A 16,235-nucleotide genomic window follows, 5' to 3' on the forward strand; every position below is an offset into this window, starting at 1 on the left:
TGACAGCTAGGAAGATAATGGATTAGGGGAGAGGTATGAGATAGAAAGCAGGTAAGCCAATTAAGAGTAACTGCGATCTCATGCCTGTAATCCCAGCACTTTGGGAAGCCGAGGTGGGTGGATCACAAGGTCAGGAGATCGAGACCATCCTGGCTAACACGTTGAAACCCTGTCTCTACTAAAAATACAAAAAAATTAGCCGGGAGTGGTGGCGGGCGTCTGTAGTCCCAGTTACTCGGGAGGCTGAGGCAGGAGAATGGTGTGACCCTGAGAGGCGGAGCTTACAGTGAGCCGAGATCGCAACACTGCACTCCAGCCTGGGAGACAGCAAGACTGTCGCAAAAAAAAAAAAAAAAAAAAAAGAGTAACTGTGATCAATAGAATTCATGTCTGTCTTTCTGCTCATTGTATTTGCAGTACCTGGCATTGTAGCTTCACATAAAAGACCCTCAATAAATATCAAATTGATGAATGTCCAAGGAAAGTACCAATGGTTGAACTAAGACAACGGCCATGGGAATACAGAGGGGTTGACATTCAAAAGATCTGCAGAAGGTGGAATGGAAATTAAAGGAGAGGAAGAAGTCAAGGATAATAGATTTGTTGATTTGTTCCTAGTGGCATACCTGCTCTGGACCTGAAATACTGAAGGAAAAGTGGTTGGTGGGCAGGTGCCGGGGAGGAAAAAAGATTGCTAAAGGTCCCATTCATCATCTATGATTAGGCTCTATCTGTTGTTGAAATTTCTCAACAAAGTCTCTACTAATGTGCTTTCTCATTGATGTTTTCTATGCACAAGTTCCCCGTGATTACTAGCACCCTGTCAGTATAGAACAGCCTGTTTCTTTGCTTTTCTCTCGTAAAGCAAAGCAGCAAGCCAATTACTGAGATCATTCAGATGAAAATTTTACTTTTGCCTGAATTAGCCAGAGAATTGAAGCATAAATGGACCTTTTCACTTGACTGATTGAGATAATTGCCTCACTTTTCTAGAGGAGACCTATAGCTGGGAGGCTGTATTTGGTCACCAAAACATGTTTGTAATATACATTATTGACTTTTCTTGAAACAACTCTGGTTGGCTAGGTGCCACACTCAAACACTTGCCCTCATCTTTTTAGGTATTTGAAACAATACAGAGAAATACCATGCCTGGGAAACTCAGTGTTGAATTATTTCATTCTTGGGCAGCCCTTAAATACATCAGCTCAGGCCTCCAGTAGAGGTAAAATGGCATCTAGGGGAGTCTGGGAGAAGGCAGCAGGGCAGAAGCGTGGTTCAGTGGATAAAATGCAAGAAGTGAGAGAATTAGCTCCAGGTGCATGGGAACAAATGGCTTTTCCTGAAAGAATTGGGTAGGTAGACTTGAAAGAAACATGTAATTTACATTTATTATTGGGAGGGGTGAGAGGGGTTAATAAAGAGAGCTGAGTAGGGGCAGACAATTAAAGCAGCAGCAGGGCTCAGATCAGAGCCTTTTGGCCTGGATCTTGGGTAATAGAAGCTTTTTCTAACAGCATGAGACATGGGAAAAGAAGGCTTCTAAAGAAACAGCACAGCATCTGAGCTTTTCTGAAGCTTTTGCTATCTGGTGGCCTGCTATGACAGCCTGGGCGTGTACAGACAATGCGTGTTCAGTACTGACCTACAAAATTCACTGCAAAGCAAGATGTGTATTAGAAAAACCCACACAAACTTCAAGTCTATGAGGAAAGGTTGTCATGTAAATGTGTCTGTAATTACTTTGTGATGGCTCCCCTTACTGGCCAAGAGGCAGAATGTCCTAGATCCTGAAGAGAAGTAGGAGGAGGTAACGCTGAGGCAGCCTGGTTAATTTCTAAATTTCCTGTATTAAAATATATATGTGTGTGTGTGTGTGTGTGTGTGTGTGTGTGTGTGTGTGTGTGTGTTGCTAAAATAAATGTTTTATTTTCTGAGTATCAAATGAAAAAACAGAAATCCCAGCCATGGCATTTATAAAATCCATCAGGATTATTTTTTATTTTTTTAAATTTATCTTCAGTGGTGTTTAGAGTCTGCATAAAGTTTTGTGATTATAAAAAATATGACTGCTTTAAATGTTTCAATTTTTAAACTTTTATATTACATATAATTTCAAAAGCAATTTGAGGTGATGGATGAGACATACTCACACATCAGAATTGATATATCCAAACAATCTACATTTTGGGGAGAGATTATACGCTAACAATAAGGAGGTTGTCATTATTTAAAGCAATCTTGATTTTTTTTTTTTGCATAGTTTCATTGTTTGGAATATTGCTTTAACTGTGGCAAATAGACATACATTAAAAGTATATTCAACATCTTGTAATATCCATAGGTCATTCAGAATCAACTATGTTGAACTAGTTGAACTAGTAAAGTTAAAATGTTGTACCCAAAATAATAAAAATGATGCACATATCTTCCAAACTTTTCCCCAGGATTCCCAAAGAATAATCTTAAAAATGTCAAAAAATATACTAAGTATATATTACCCCCCTTTCCCACAGGCTATGTATGTTGCTATTTATTTAAATATAAGTAATGGAATATTGTATTTTAAAGATGTTTTGTTTGTTAATATCTCTTTATAGGTGTCATAAATATTTTTATGTATACGAAAATTGGTCTAAGAAGACCAACTGAATTGCTAGTATCAGACTAATTTTTTTGCTTTCATATAAACCAAGACTGACATATCTTGTTTACAAACAAATAATATTGGCATGAAAAAAGTCACACCATTACACAGATTTTTTATTTAAGCTGATCCTGCAATAGATAGGATACTGTTGAAACTAGCAGTTTACATTAAAATAATTAATTTTCTTCAGATTTTTTTAATTCTTTCTGTACTTTTTTTTATATATGCACTGTGTTAGAAGATTCTAAATTTGTTGCTGTAGTAACAAACACCCCCCCAACCTCAATGGCTTAAAACATGGTTTCACTCCAGGTCCATCTTCAGTGGGTGAGGTACTCCATCATCCTTGTTCAGGCGCTAAGACTGATGGAGCCTCCACCGTCTGCAGCATTGCAGGCAGGGGAAAGAATTTGGCTTCTCATGTGCTGCTTCTTAAAGGTTTCTAACTGGAAATAACACATGTCACTTCCACTCATATTGCACTGGCCAAAATAAGTTACATGGACAGAAATAGAACTGCGTTTTACTTCCTGTTGTCTTAATTGACCCCAACAAAGATGCTTTAATCTTTCACAGAAAAAAAAGAAGTTTGGGTCACGTTGTCCTACAGTATGTTTGGAAGAAGAACAGAAACATTGCTGAACAGCACCAATAACTCCCACATTCACCCTAATTGAGGAACTTCATCTTAATGTAGGGAAAGAGGACAGTGCTTTCATAGCTGAGAATCCAAAATAGTGACAGGATGTAGCAAAATTTATATTTTGATTTCTTTTTTAACAGAAAGAGGCCTAACATTATATTTGCTGGTTAGGTTTAATGTCTGAACTTCTTTTCAAGTCTTACTTTTTATTAAAATAAATTGTGCTTAAATTGAGCTCTCTGAGGATTCCACAGGGATTGATCGATTTGCCTGGTTAGGGCTTCTCAGGATGGATGTCAGGAGTGGGGCAACGGCATGAGAGCAGCTGTTTTCAGGGCTCCAGCCTCAATCTTAAGCGTTGCCATGGTGACAGCTGCCCACAGGAACCCACTGGGAGCCCAGTAGGAGCACTGGCTGCCAGAGCTTTGTATCAGTGTGCCATCCCCAGCCTTTCAGAAACAAGCATAATGAACTCTTTAGCCAGGGTGTTTCTGCCTACTAACCTAAGGGACAGTTTGTTCTTGCTTGAATTGTCAACTGCCAGCTGTCAGTTTAGGCAAATCAAGTCTATTCTCTCTTTCCTCTTGTACCCTTGCTCTCAGCTTATTTTCATATCAAATTCCACTTTTCTCTATTTTATAGCTACACAATTAATAGCTATTAATAGAGAAAATTCAATTGATAAATTTAGATACAATAAAAAATCCAAAGATATAAAGTCCTCTAACACAGCACCGCCTAACAGAATTTTCTATGATGATGTAAATGTTTCATATCTATGCTGTTCAATGAAGTAGCCACTGGTCACCAGCGGCAACTCAGCATTTGAAATGTGGCCAGTGCAACTGAGTAACCAAATTATTTAACTGATTTAATTTGAGTTCATTTTAATTTTAAATAGCTACACATGGCTAGGACTAATGTATTGAGTATCAAGGTTCTAGAATCACAGTCAAATCCAGGGAGTGGCACCAGCTAGAGCTGGCCAGGCAGGAGCCACAGTTAGCAGCATTCTCTCACAAAGTAGCATGTTTATTATCTGCTTTAGAGTATATTATTATTATTATTATTGCTGTATAAGGTGTGCCTTGGCCTGCCCTAACTGACTGTTGTAAATTTAATTATGCAGCTAAAGAGGAGGAAACGGAGGCATGATTATCTGGGCCGTTACAGGCAATAATCCTCTACAAGCAAGACTGAAAGGGGAAAGGTATTAATATTTCTGAATAATGTATCAGCCACATTACAGTGATTCTACAAAAGAACTGGATTCTAGATGGAAGTCATGAATTCTAGTCCCAGATTTTATGCTAGTAAATTGTATTACTTAGGAAGGACACTCACTGGGAGGCCTGCATGTGTTTGTGTGTGTGTGTGTGTGTGTGTGTGCGCGCGCGCGTGCGTGTGTGACTTTATTTATTTATTATTTTTTGCCTAAATTCCTCTTCTGTATAAAAGGGAGTGTAATAATATTTTCTGTGTGCTTATTAATATGACAGGGGCTTTATGTAAGTCTTATTTATTCCTTTTAAGAAATCCATAAATTCGTGATTTTTATGCAGATTATACAGATGAGGAAACTGAAGCTTAGCAAAGTTAAGTGCCTAAGATTTCCCAGCTAATAATTGGAAGGATCAAAATTCATTCAAACTCGTCTGTCTCCAAAACCCAATTTCTTTCTACGAAATCCCATTAGAATGTTTCTAAAATCCCTTCTAACTCTTAATCATCACTAAGTGAGTGCCATGTAATAAATACATTGAATGAGCTTTGCGTACAACCCAAAATAGGATTCTTAATTGTATTCCATTTTTAAAAACATGGTAACAACTGCAACTACTAGTTATTTCCTAACCTGGAACCACTTAAGATTTCCTAATCAGTGGCTTTCACCCCTGGCTTTGCATTAAAATTATTTGGAGAGTTTTTTTAAAATATTGATAGCAGGTATTCTTCTCAAATGACTTAAATCACCATGTGAAAGAATGGGACTTAGAGACAGGTTTTTTCTTGGTTGTTTTTTGTTTATTTATGAGGGTTGTTTTGTTTTGTTTGAGACAGGGTCTCACGCCATCACCCAGGCTGGAGTGCTGTGGCATGATCATAGCTCACTGCAGCCTCAGCCTGCTGGGCTCAAGCAATCCTCCCATGTCAGCCTCCCAAGTAGCTAGGACTACAGGCATGCACCACCATGCTCAGCTAATTTTAAAATTTGCTAGAGATGGCTTCTCACTCTGCTGCTGAGGCTGGTCTCAAACTTCTGGTCTCCAGAAATCCTCCCACCTTGGCCTCCTAAAGTCCTGGAATTACAGATGCGAGCCACCATATCCAGCCAGGATAGTTTGTTTTTAAGTCTCTCATATGATCTCAAAGTGCAGGTTGTGCTGAGAACCATTTCCCTAATGTAAGGCGTAGAAATTGAGCCACCTGCTAGGACTTCAGGACCCTGCCTCCAGGAGGAAGCCCCCTGACAGCTTGGCTGATTTTAGCTTATGTGTTTATGTTAGGGGAAACTGCCAAATTGAAATAAGAAAGCCATCTTCCACAAGCAAGCTTCTCCTCCTAAAGACTAACCATAATGCAAGAGAAATTTTCCATTTTCTCTCAGGAATCAGAAGCCTTTGCCACATGCACGACTGGAAGGAAAGTAGTACAAATAGGAGGATCCTTACCTAATGGGAGAAGGGAGATCTTGCCATTCAGGACTTTGCTTTGAATCTCTTTCCACGTGCCTGGGTGCTGTCACAGTATGTGTCCATATTCAGACTGCAACAGGGTTTGAGAGGGTTCCTTTCTGGCAGGCAATGTCATAGGAAAATAGGTTTTATGAAGCAGTGATTCCCCCAAGGAGCAAAGGAGTTGAATAAACAGGGTAATTCCTAGATTAGAAGAGCAGGCTTGCCTATGCTATCACACCCAAACCAACTGCCTTCTGTTTTTCTTTTTTTGACCCAAATTCTATGCAGAATCTTATCAAAATAAATAAATACATAAATAAATAATGACTACAAACAAAAAACTCAATAACTCCTAATATTAGTTAACTTTTGCATGATTTTGAAAGTGTCAATGCTTATCTTAAAGCACTGTTGTACTAATTTCATTCCTCTACTTATCCTAAAAGATCTTTAGTGACGTGCCTTTTCTCACAGCAGTGCACTTCAGACTTGGGGAAGTTTATTTAAAATGCCTATTTCTAGACTCCATTCCTGGAGGTCTAGAATGAGATGCATTCATAACATATATATTAAGTGTTCTAGGAAATCAATAGGTAACTGGGATAGGCTAAATAATGGTCCTCCAAAAATGTCCTCATTGCTGTCCCCAGAACCTGTGAACATGTTACCTTCAGTGGCAAAGGGACTTTGCAGATGTGGTGAAGGATCTTGAGAAGGAAGGTTATTTGGTTATGCAGGTGGTCACAATGTTATCATAAGGGCCCTTATGAGAGGGAAGCAAGAGGATCAAAATCAGAAACAGATGTGATGATGAAGCCAGAAAAAGGTGTGATGATGATGCACTTTGAAGATAGGGGAGAGAGAGCCATTAGTCAAAGGATGCAGGCAACATCTAGAAGATGCAGGCAATATCTAGAAGATAGAAAAGGCAAGGAGATAAATTCTCAGATTGTTTCTAACACCCTCAAAAAGAATGATGCTCTGCAACATCTTGATTTTAGACTTCTGACGACCAGAACTATAAAATAATACATTTGTGTTGTTTTAAGCCACTAAGTTGGTAGTAATTTGTTATAGTAATCATTGGAAACTTGTATAGTTATTCATGAAAAAGAGCATTACCCCAAATAAAACACTTTCTATAGAAATCAACTTCAATATATCTTATTATTGTAAAGCATCCTGGAGCACTAGGAGTGAAGTAAATTGTTCAACTTCACTCCGGGACTTAGGGAAAATCCAGGACAAAAGTGGAATTATCTTAGTTTGGTTCTATCTCTTTATCCTGGCGCTCAAGGTATCTTCCCCTAGTCTAGGCCAACCTTTCCCACATTATCCCATTATTTCTATATCCTTACTTCTATAAGCAAGCAAAATAGTGGATATATTTTCCCCCTGAATAAGCCCCATTAATTTCTGTTTCACTACCTTGATACATAGACTTCCCTCTTCCTGAAGTCTTTCCATTCTTGAATGTTAGGTTTCACTAAAGGTCGGGTCCTGCCTCTTCCTTAGCTATCCAGCATTAGGTGAGTACTGACCTTGGAACTCTTATGGTGTCAGTATGGCTGCTCTTTAAAGATCATGATGAAGAATTGCTAGTCTATTTCTTCCTCGGTGTGATGATCTGATTGGCTCTGAGGCTTGTGGATACTTCCTAAAGCAATATTGAAGAAAGAATGAATGACTAAAGACCTTAATCCAAGTCAAGTGCCTAGATTTTCAAGTTCCCTCTCTTTATGAACTATATTTCACTTATTTCCACAAAGTTTTAAAAATAAATACCCAAAGAACTTTAAAAAAAATTTATAGAGATGGGTGTCTCACTTTGTCTACCAGGCTGGTCTTGAACTCATGGCTGCAATCCTCCCACCTCAGCCTCCCAAAGTGCTGGGATTATAGCCATAAGCCACCACACCAGCTGCAAATAACTTCAATTACATGTTCTGTTAGTATAGATAGATATCTTCCTGGCACAACAGTAAAAATCTTCTCAGTTACTTCACTGATAGATGATAACTCAATATTTACATCTCACTGGGGTAACACAACATTTTAAAACATATTTCTTATTGGTATATACTTCACATACCATAAATTTCACAATTTTAAAGTGTGGTATTCAGTGGTTTTTAGTATATTCACAGAGTTGTCTGACCATTACCATTATCTAATTCCAAATATTTTAATTATCCCCATAAAGAAACCCGTTAACCATTAGTAGACATTCACCATTCTCCCTCCTTTCTCTAAGTCACTGGCAACTACTAAGCCACTTTCTCACTCTATGCATTTGCCTGTTCTGAACACTTCATGTCAATTAATCTTACAATAATCAAGTGGTCTTTTATGGCTGGCTCCTTTCACTTCACATAATGTTTTCAAGGTTCATTAATGTTGTAGTATGTATCAGAATCTCATTTCGTTTTATGGCTGAATAATATTACATTGAATGGACATACCACATTTGTAATCCCTTCATCAATGACAGACATTTGGGTTGCTTCCACCTTTTAGCTAATATGAATAATTTTATTTGTGCAACAATTTTTACTTTCTGTAGGTATTTGTGAACATATGTTTCCAGTTCTATAAGTCATATATGCCTCTAGGAGTAGAATTGTTAGGTCATAAGTCATATGTATAACTTTTTGAGGTCCTGTCAGACTGCTTTCCACCTTTTCTGTGGCTGCATCATTTCCCATTCCCACAAGTAATGTATATGGATTACAGTTTCTCCACAACCTTGCCAACAGTTGTTATTTTCCATTTTTATTATAGTTATGCTTGTAGGCAAAAAGTAATATATCTCATTGTGGTTTTTAGTTTTCTAATGGATAATGATGCTCAACATCTTTATTGGCCATGTGCATATTTTTTTTTTTTTTTTTTTTTTTTTTTTTTGGAAAAAATGGCCATTTAAATCTTTTGCCCATTTTTAATAGTTTTTTTTTCTTTCTTTCTTTTTTTTTTTTATTGCAGAGAACATAGCCTTTTAAATTAAAATAAGAGTCCAGAAGTTGGGCTATATTTCCCAGATACTAGCTAGTATCTTGCCCCTTTTCATAGATTTATTTGTATACCTCAGGTTATCAGTCCCACTATAGATCTCCTCCCTCACAGCAATCAAACTTAGGACTTCATCCGGAAATGGGTGGAGAGACCACTCTTGCAGCTCCAAAAATGCTTACCTGGATGGTCAATGACTGCCTCCTTCTTGTCGCTCAGCTCTCTGAGAGTCCTTGGGTGGCTATGCAGTTCGCTGCACCCAGTTACTTTCTCCTTATATATATATATATTTCTTTTGTTTTTGAGACAGAATCTGATTCTGTCACCCAGGCTGGAGTACAGTGGCACAAACAGGGCTCACTGCACTTTGGACCTCCCAGGCTCAAGCGACCCTCCCACCTTAGCCCCCCAAATAGCTGGGACTACAGGTACGCCACTACACCTGGCTAATTTTGGTATTTTTGAAGAGATGGAGTTTCACCACATTGCCCAGGCTGGTCTTGAGCTCCTGAGCTCAAGAGATCCTCCCGCCTGGGCCTCCCAAAGTTCTGAGATTACAGGTGTCAGCCACGGCACCCGGCCCACTCAGTTACTTTCTATTGCATTGTCTGTTACCTTATTTTATAGCTTTCGTAATAGTCATCATCTGATATTTCTCATTTGTTTGTTTGCTGATTATCTCTTCCTTTTGGGAGTGTGAATTCCATGAGGCCAAGACATTGCCTGTTATGACTGATTGTGTGACTGATGCTGACATAGTGCCTGTCACATGGTAGACTGGGGCTGAAGTTCAGTTCCCAGCGGACTGGCTCCTCAGGAAGTAGCATGTGTCACGGGAAGATGTGTGACATGGGGAAGAACTTTCTTGAGGAGTTACCAGGTCCTCCAGTATCAGACCCCTTTATTTTACTTTTTAAAAAGTTTTAAAGAAAATCTGCAAACTATAAGCATACTCATTTTAATAGTAATTATCAGAAGCAAGTCTAGATTCCAGAAACTAATTTAACTCAATGAATGTGTTAAACTAGTTCAAGATTAATCAGAATCCCTTAGATGTGTTTATTCTTCCTGCAATACTAAATGAAACATAATAAACATTTTATGCTAAATTTTTGCATAGTTTTAAGCTCATCATTTGTGTAGTAGTCTCATTGCTATCACAGATAGAAAAGATAAGGTCTGAATCTATATTGCTCCCCAGGAAACTACATTTTAGCAGCACTTATGAGTAGTCACACCCATCTAAATTCAAATCCTAGCTCTGCCACTCACCTTCAGGAAAAACTTGGCCAAGGTGTTTGACTTATCTGAGTCTCTCCCATCTCTCACTGAGGCTTTCCCAAGTGGGGAAAATAGAGCCAGTAATATAGGCCTACAGAGCTGTTTGAAGATTACAAACAAAACATTGCCCACAATAAGGGAACAATAAATGTTAGCTGATTTTTCTCTCTTTAAATTTCTGTTTCAGCTACAACTCTGTTACTGGTAGGTGTGAGTGAAAGAAATTAGGTAAAAAAAAAATTATCTAAAGAAAAAAACATTAGGGAAAACAAAATAAGAATTCTCATTTAGTTGGATAACAGTTCATGAAGGTTTTTCACTGCATGATTGACTTAAGGATTCAGCACCATTTGGGATTTCCTCTTGGCTAGAAGTTGGATTTTATCCAGTTTCCTCTTTCCGTGGGCAGTGTTCCCCAAACTTAGCTGGATAAAGATGTTATTTGAGAATACAGATTCTGGAATGCACTTCAGATATCCAGGTTGGAAACTTGGAAACTTGGTCTTCAAGGATCCTCATGATTGCCCATATAGAGAAAAACAATGCTGTATTTTTTTTATTCTTTGCCAGAAATGAGATAATTTTTTATTTCTTTTCCAGGAAGACCAAAAAATGAACGTGAAAGATAGTTAGAATATACTTAGCTTGACTACTGAGATAGAAATGATGCTAAATAATTGAACAGGAAATTCAGTCAGGATCGTAAGAATAAGCTGCTAAAGAACATTATGTCAAGCACAAAGAAGGTAAGGATTTGCTTCAGGTACACTTGGTCAAATGCTACAGGTGTATGAGAGATGAAACTTAAGACTCAATTTCCTCTTGTATCAAGATCAACTTTCCTCTTGTACGGCTGTACCTAATTTAGTATGTGCACTACTGAAAGAGGTGTTGATTCAAAGTGACATGTGCACAATGCATTTCTTAGTTTGCAGTCTTTGTTTCTAAAATTATCTCTAAATTAGTTGCTTAGAGCCATATAAATCTATTTTAGGAGATGTAGTAAGTGGTTGAAATGGTTAATATGCTTTTAGATTTTTATGATATGATTTTAAAAATCTATTTGAAATAACAGCAGAAGAACAGTTCAAATAGTCCTATCTTAAATTCTTGAAATAGAGGCCAGGCGCAGTGGCTCACGCCTATCATCCCAGCACGTTGGGAGGCAGATGTGGGCAGATCACGAGGTCAGGAAATGGAGACCATCCTGGCTAACACGGTGAAACCTCATCTCTACTAAAAATACAAAAATTAGATGGGCGCGGTGGCGGGAGCTGTAGTCCCAGCTACTCGGGAGGCTGAGGCAGGAGAATGGCGTGAACCCGGGAGGCGGAGGTTGCAGTGAGCCGAGATCACGCCACTGCACTCCAGCCTGGCAACAGAGCAAGACTCCATCTCAATTAAAAAAAAAAAAAAATTCTGGAAATAGAAAGTCATGGGGAGAAGAAAGACTGCACCTAAAGAAGAAACAAATGAGTCCTACATTTCCTGCACGTAGAGCAGTCTAAGGAAAACGCATTTGCATGTTTCCTTGTCTTTTTTCCATCTCTCATTGTTTTCTCCATCCTTCTCCTCTGGACCACAGCACCCTCACAGATATAGTACAAGTAGGCCAGCCACACCCCAACCAAAACTCTCCTCCACTTAACAAACAAATCTTTTATTTCCTCAACACAGTGCCAAAGTCTCAACTAAGTTTAGAAAAAAGGCTTTATTTCATTCATAACTTTTTATCATCTCAATGATACCTATCTTATTTTATGATGGAAGCTATAACTCAAGATACATATAAAATTTAGGGAATATTAGGCAGTATAAAAAACTAAAGAACAAATTAAGCTATAGACAAGAATGCCAGAGACTCTAATATTATCCCACCTTTTAAAATAACTTGAGGGGCACTACCTCTTATAGTATTCATGGTTGTCTGAAACGTGAAACTGAATTATCAAGTCCTAAAAAACTCAAATTCCCATCCCTCATGCAATCCCAATTCCCCTAAATAGGAAGCACTTAATAATAATTTGTAACCAAAAAAACTCAATAATGCTCAGGTTTCAGTAACATGACATGTCCGAGAGGTGGATCCATTCCTCTATTTAAATTAAGTTTATGTCATGATATCTTCATTATACTAAGGGAAAAGTAAGGTTTAAAAATAGAAATCCATGGTTGTTTTATTTTTGTTTTGTTTTTAGTTTGTTGTAGCTGTTGTTTGCTCTCCGTGTTTTATTTTTACATACTTTCAAATTTATAGAAAAGTTGTAAGAGTACTTTTATGGATGGGATGTTTGTATCCCTTCCAAATTCATATGTTGAAATCCTAATCCCCAGTTTAATGTATTAGGGAGTAGGGCTTTGGGGAGGCAATGAAGTCATCAGGGTGGAGCCCTCATAAGTAGGATTAGTGCAGTTATATATGGGACCCCAGAGAGCTCTCTTGACTTCTTTTGTCACGTGAGGATACAATGAGAAGATGGCACCCTGCCCCTTAGAAGAGGATGCTCACCACAACCCAACCATGCTGGCACCCTGACCTTAAGCTCCCAGACTCTGTAGCTGTGAGAAATACATTTCTATTATTCAAAAGCCCCCTAATCTATGGTGTGTGTATGTGTTTTCTTTTAATATACTAGTCCAAGCTGACTAAGTAGTACAGAAAATTTTCATAAACCCTTCACTCAAATCCCCCAAATATTACATTTTACCTTGTTTGCTTTAACTCTCAAACATCTTTTTCCTTGAATCATTTGAGCGTATGGTCTGGAAATGATACCCTTCACCACTAAATCCTCCAAATCACCATGGATCCAAAACCTGCTAGCTGGGTGAGTCTCCAGACCCTCTGAAGGATAAAGGCTCATAACATCTCTCCCTGGGCTTTCAGATCAACATTTGGTTCCAGTTTCTAATAGCTGGAACATCTCCTTAGAAATTTGGAGCAGCTTCTGGACTTCTCTGAAAACAAGAACAGAGTAACTCTTGTCCACTCTACCAGAGCCTTTGCTTTCTAATGCTTTTCAACATTTAAAGCCACTCCAGTATTTTTAAAGATACAGCTCTTCTTCTACCTTAGCTGCTGACCTAATTTAGCTGAACACATTTTATTAAATATTTATTAAACATCAGTTCATGGAAGTACTGTATCAAATGGGTACACAAGGGTAATGCACACTGGGCAAGTTTCCAGCTCATCAAAAAGCACAGCTCTGAATTAAGAGGGTGGCTGAGGCTCTGAAAGGAATAAGTGCAACAGTGAACTTGACTATTTGAACATGAACTTGACTATTTGAAAGAATATTCTGTGATAATAGCAGTAAATAAAAAAAGATGGGTTAAAGAAGCAGAACCAAAAACATGATAAACACAGCGTAAGATCAGCTATATTTCATCTTCCTGTGTAGGTACTGAAATATGATCTTTTCATTTAACTTGCAATTGTTCACTTTCTTGACAACCAAAGGCAGATAAGTGTTGTGGAAGCTGAAGATTACATAATTTGGGAGTTTCTCATTTAAAAAAATGAGAACACAAAATAAAGTGTAAAAATAAATACTGAAAATGATCATTTAAATCTCAACAAATACATTTTGAAATCTCAAAAATGTCACAAAAGTTAATAAAAACAACAATTGGCCAAAGTGGCTCATGCTTATAATCTCATCACTTTGGTAGGCCCAGGCAGGCGGATCACTTGAGCCCAGGAGTTCAAAACCAGCCTGGTTAACATAGTGAGATGCCATCTCTACAAAAATAAAGCAAAAATTAGCCAGGCATAGTGACATGTGCCTGTAGTTCCAGATACTTGGGAGGCTGAGGCAGGAGGATTGCTTGAGCCCAGGAGGCCGAGGCTGCTGTGAGCCATGATTGCATTACTATACTTCAGCTTGGGCAACAGAGCAAAATCCTGTCTCAAAAAATGTAGTAGTAATTTTGTTAATTAACTTACCTGTCTCTATAATATTTTTCCTGCATTATTTAGCTGGATACTCTCTTCATATAACAAGCACTTTCTACATACAGAATAGAAAAAATAATTCCATCTTACCACTAGCATAATAGGATACAATTTTTATCAATAATAAATAAATTGACTCCATCACTAGAGTCAATTTAAACAATTCTTCAAACTTCTCCCTATAATTATATCCTTGATCTTCTTGACAGTACAGGCAAAATTTTCCTGTAATTAACAATGAGAGGGTGGGGGTAGTATATTATGTCAAGTCCCCTCTTGGAGGAATTTATCAGAGTCTTTTCAAATGTAGAACCTTTTGTTAGTCAGTGTAAAAGAACAAGAGGACCTCGGGACATGGGAGAGGAAGAAGGGCAATGAAAATAAACAATAGCCTTAAAAATAGAAGCAGAAAACAGAGCTAGGTGAGAAGATGTTGAAAACTATCTTTACTGAACATTGACTCATAAGGCTTTTGGTAACTTTTTCTCTTCTCTCATCACAAAATAAATTTGAATGCCAAAGGGCAGGCACAATTCCACTGTTGAGAGAAACAGATCTAAAAATAAGTAGCAAGTAGACAAGAACGAGCAGTGAACATGAGGGGAACCATGGTGTCTACTTTTAGGTTAACTATGGAGGCATGTAGGCACAGATGGAGAAAGTTAGTTTATCTTTACTGCTGCACTTAAAAAATAAAAACCAAAAATATAAATGCCATCAAAACGTTGACTCTTCTTTAACCAAAATTTTTGGTTTTGTATTTAAGGCCAAGCCCATTTAGAAGAAAAGCACATTCATTTGGGTTTTGTGGTTTGGAGAAAGGACTGCCATAGAGGAGGTGAAAGCCACAGTGGAGCATTCCTGGACAATCCATTGCAGGCTTGGGAAATCACCATGCAGGCAGCTCCTGCTCCGTAATAGTCAAAATAGCAACATGACCACAAATAATTCAAAGGCCGAAACATTTTGTTCCCACCAGTTCAAACTCTCCTGTTTCTGTCAAATGGCTGGTAATCCTATCTCCTCTACTAAGCCTTTCCTAACTGAAACAGTGGCAACTTCTTTTGAATTCTACTATTTATTACATAAACACACAATTCCCGTGGTTCCCTTATCACTCCATTAAATGCTCTCTGATTGAAATACATTGCAAATCCTTTTATGCTACGTTTGTTCAATGCTTGTTGCCTTGACTGTATATAGGCTTAATATCCGGTAGGTGCTTCTAACTAATCCTAAGTTCCACATCTAATTTACAAAGCATTTTGCTTGGCAATGCCTCTTATGATGCAAATAAACTAGTATTTATCATAAATGCTTTAGGATATAGACAAGCAGACTATTTTAGAGAAAATAAGAATTAAATAATGGTAAGGAAAGCAAACCACCCCTGTGATGTGCATGCCCTCCGCCACCGCCACTTTTCCCTCCTTGGATGGTGTCTCACTCTCCACCTTCTCTTTGTCACTTGTCCTCGGTCACACATCAATCTGTCCTCCGCCCTCCAGAGAAGACTTATTCTCCCTGCCTAAAATGTTATTTCTGCCTTCTTCATCTAACCTTGTTCCTTTTCATTATTAAATGCTTCCTATATACAGAAGACTACATAAATTATGTCTTCACGGTAAATAATAGTAATACAGTGAACAGCTGTGCATCCACTTTAATAAATAGAATGTATTTTTGAAGTCTTTTTGCGTACTGTCATGCTCGTGTCCTTCCACATTCTGAGGTAACCATGTTTCTAGTTTACTGTTAATCACTGTCTTGTGGGTTAGTTCAACTCTTACTGTTCTTTAGAGTTTTACTACCTATTTCCCCCTGAAAATACATACATTTAGTTTGGAAAAAAAAAAAAAAAAAAAAAAAAAACTTGGAGCAATCACAAGCCTAGTGGAGTAACAGAAAGATCAACATTGCCACTAAGAGAGGACATCTCCCAGAAGATGAGCTGACAGAGGCTCTCCGTTACAGCACGGCTTCAGTTTCCCTGGGAGTTTACAAAAGTCATTTGCA

The 16,235-nt window shown here is 38.1% G+C and overlaps 1 protein-coding gene across 4 annotated transcripts in view; it reads right to left on the minus strand.

Annotated features, from left to right (window-relative positions):
• Nucleotides 1-1,985: 1,985 nt before the first annotated feature.
• The window catches only part of GALNT3 (polypeptide N-acetylgalactosaminyltransferase 3), an 82,745-nt gene continuing 68,495 nt past the window's right edge, over nt 1,986-16,235 (minus strand). The window contains exons 10-12 of one of the 4 annotated variants that reach the window (XR_002516121.2): nt 7,513-7,628; nt 6,640-6,883; nt 2,002-6,087 (exon numbers count right to left, since the gene is read on the minus strand). Coding sequence is in view for 1 of the 4 variants with exons in the window: in XM_021923692.2 (XP_021779384.1) it covers nt 7,575-7,628 (54 nt within the window). In the remaining 3 variants the exon portion in view is untranslated. Of the gene's footprint in view, nt 7,629-16,235 lie in introns of all 4 variants that reach the window. The other 3 variants (XR_002516120.2, XR_002516122.2, XM_021923692.2) reach the window with 3 other exon arrangements.

Source organism: Papio anubis, chromosome 10 (assembly GCF_008728515.1).
Source record: "Papio anubis isolate 15944 chromosome 10, Panubis1.0, whole genome shotgun sequence".
Lineage (NCBI taxonomy): Eukaryota > Metazoa > Chordata > Mammalia > Primates > Cercopithecidae > Papio > Papio anubis.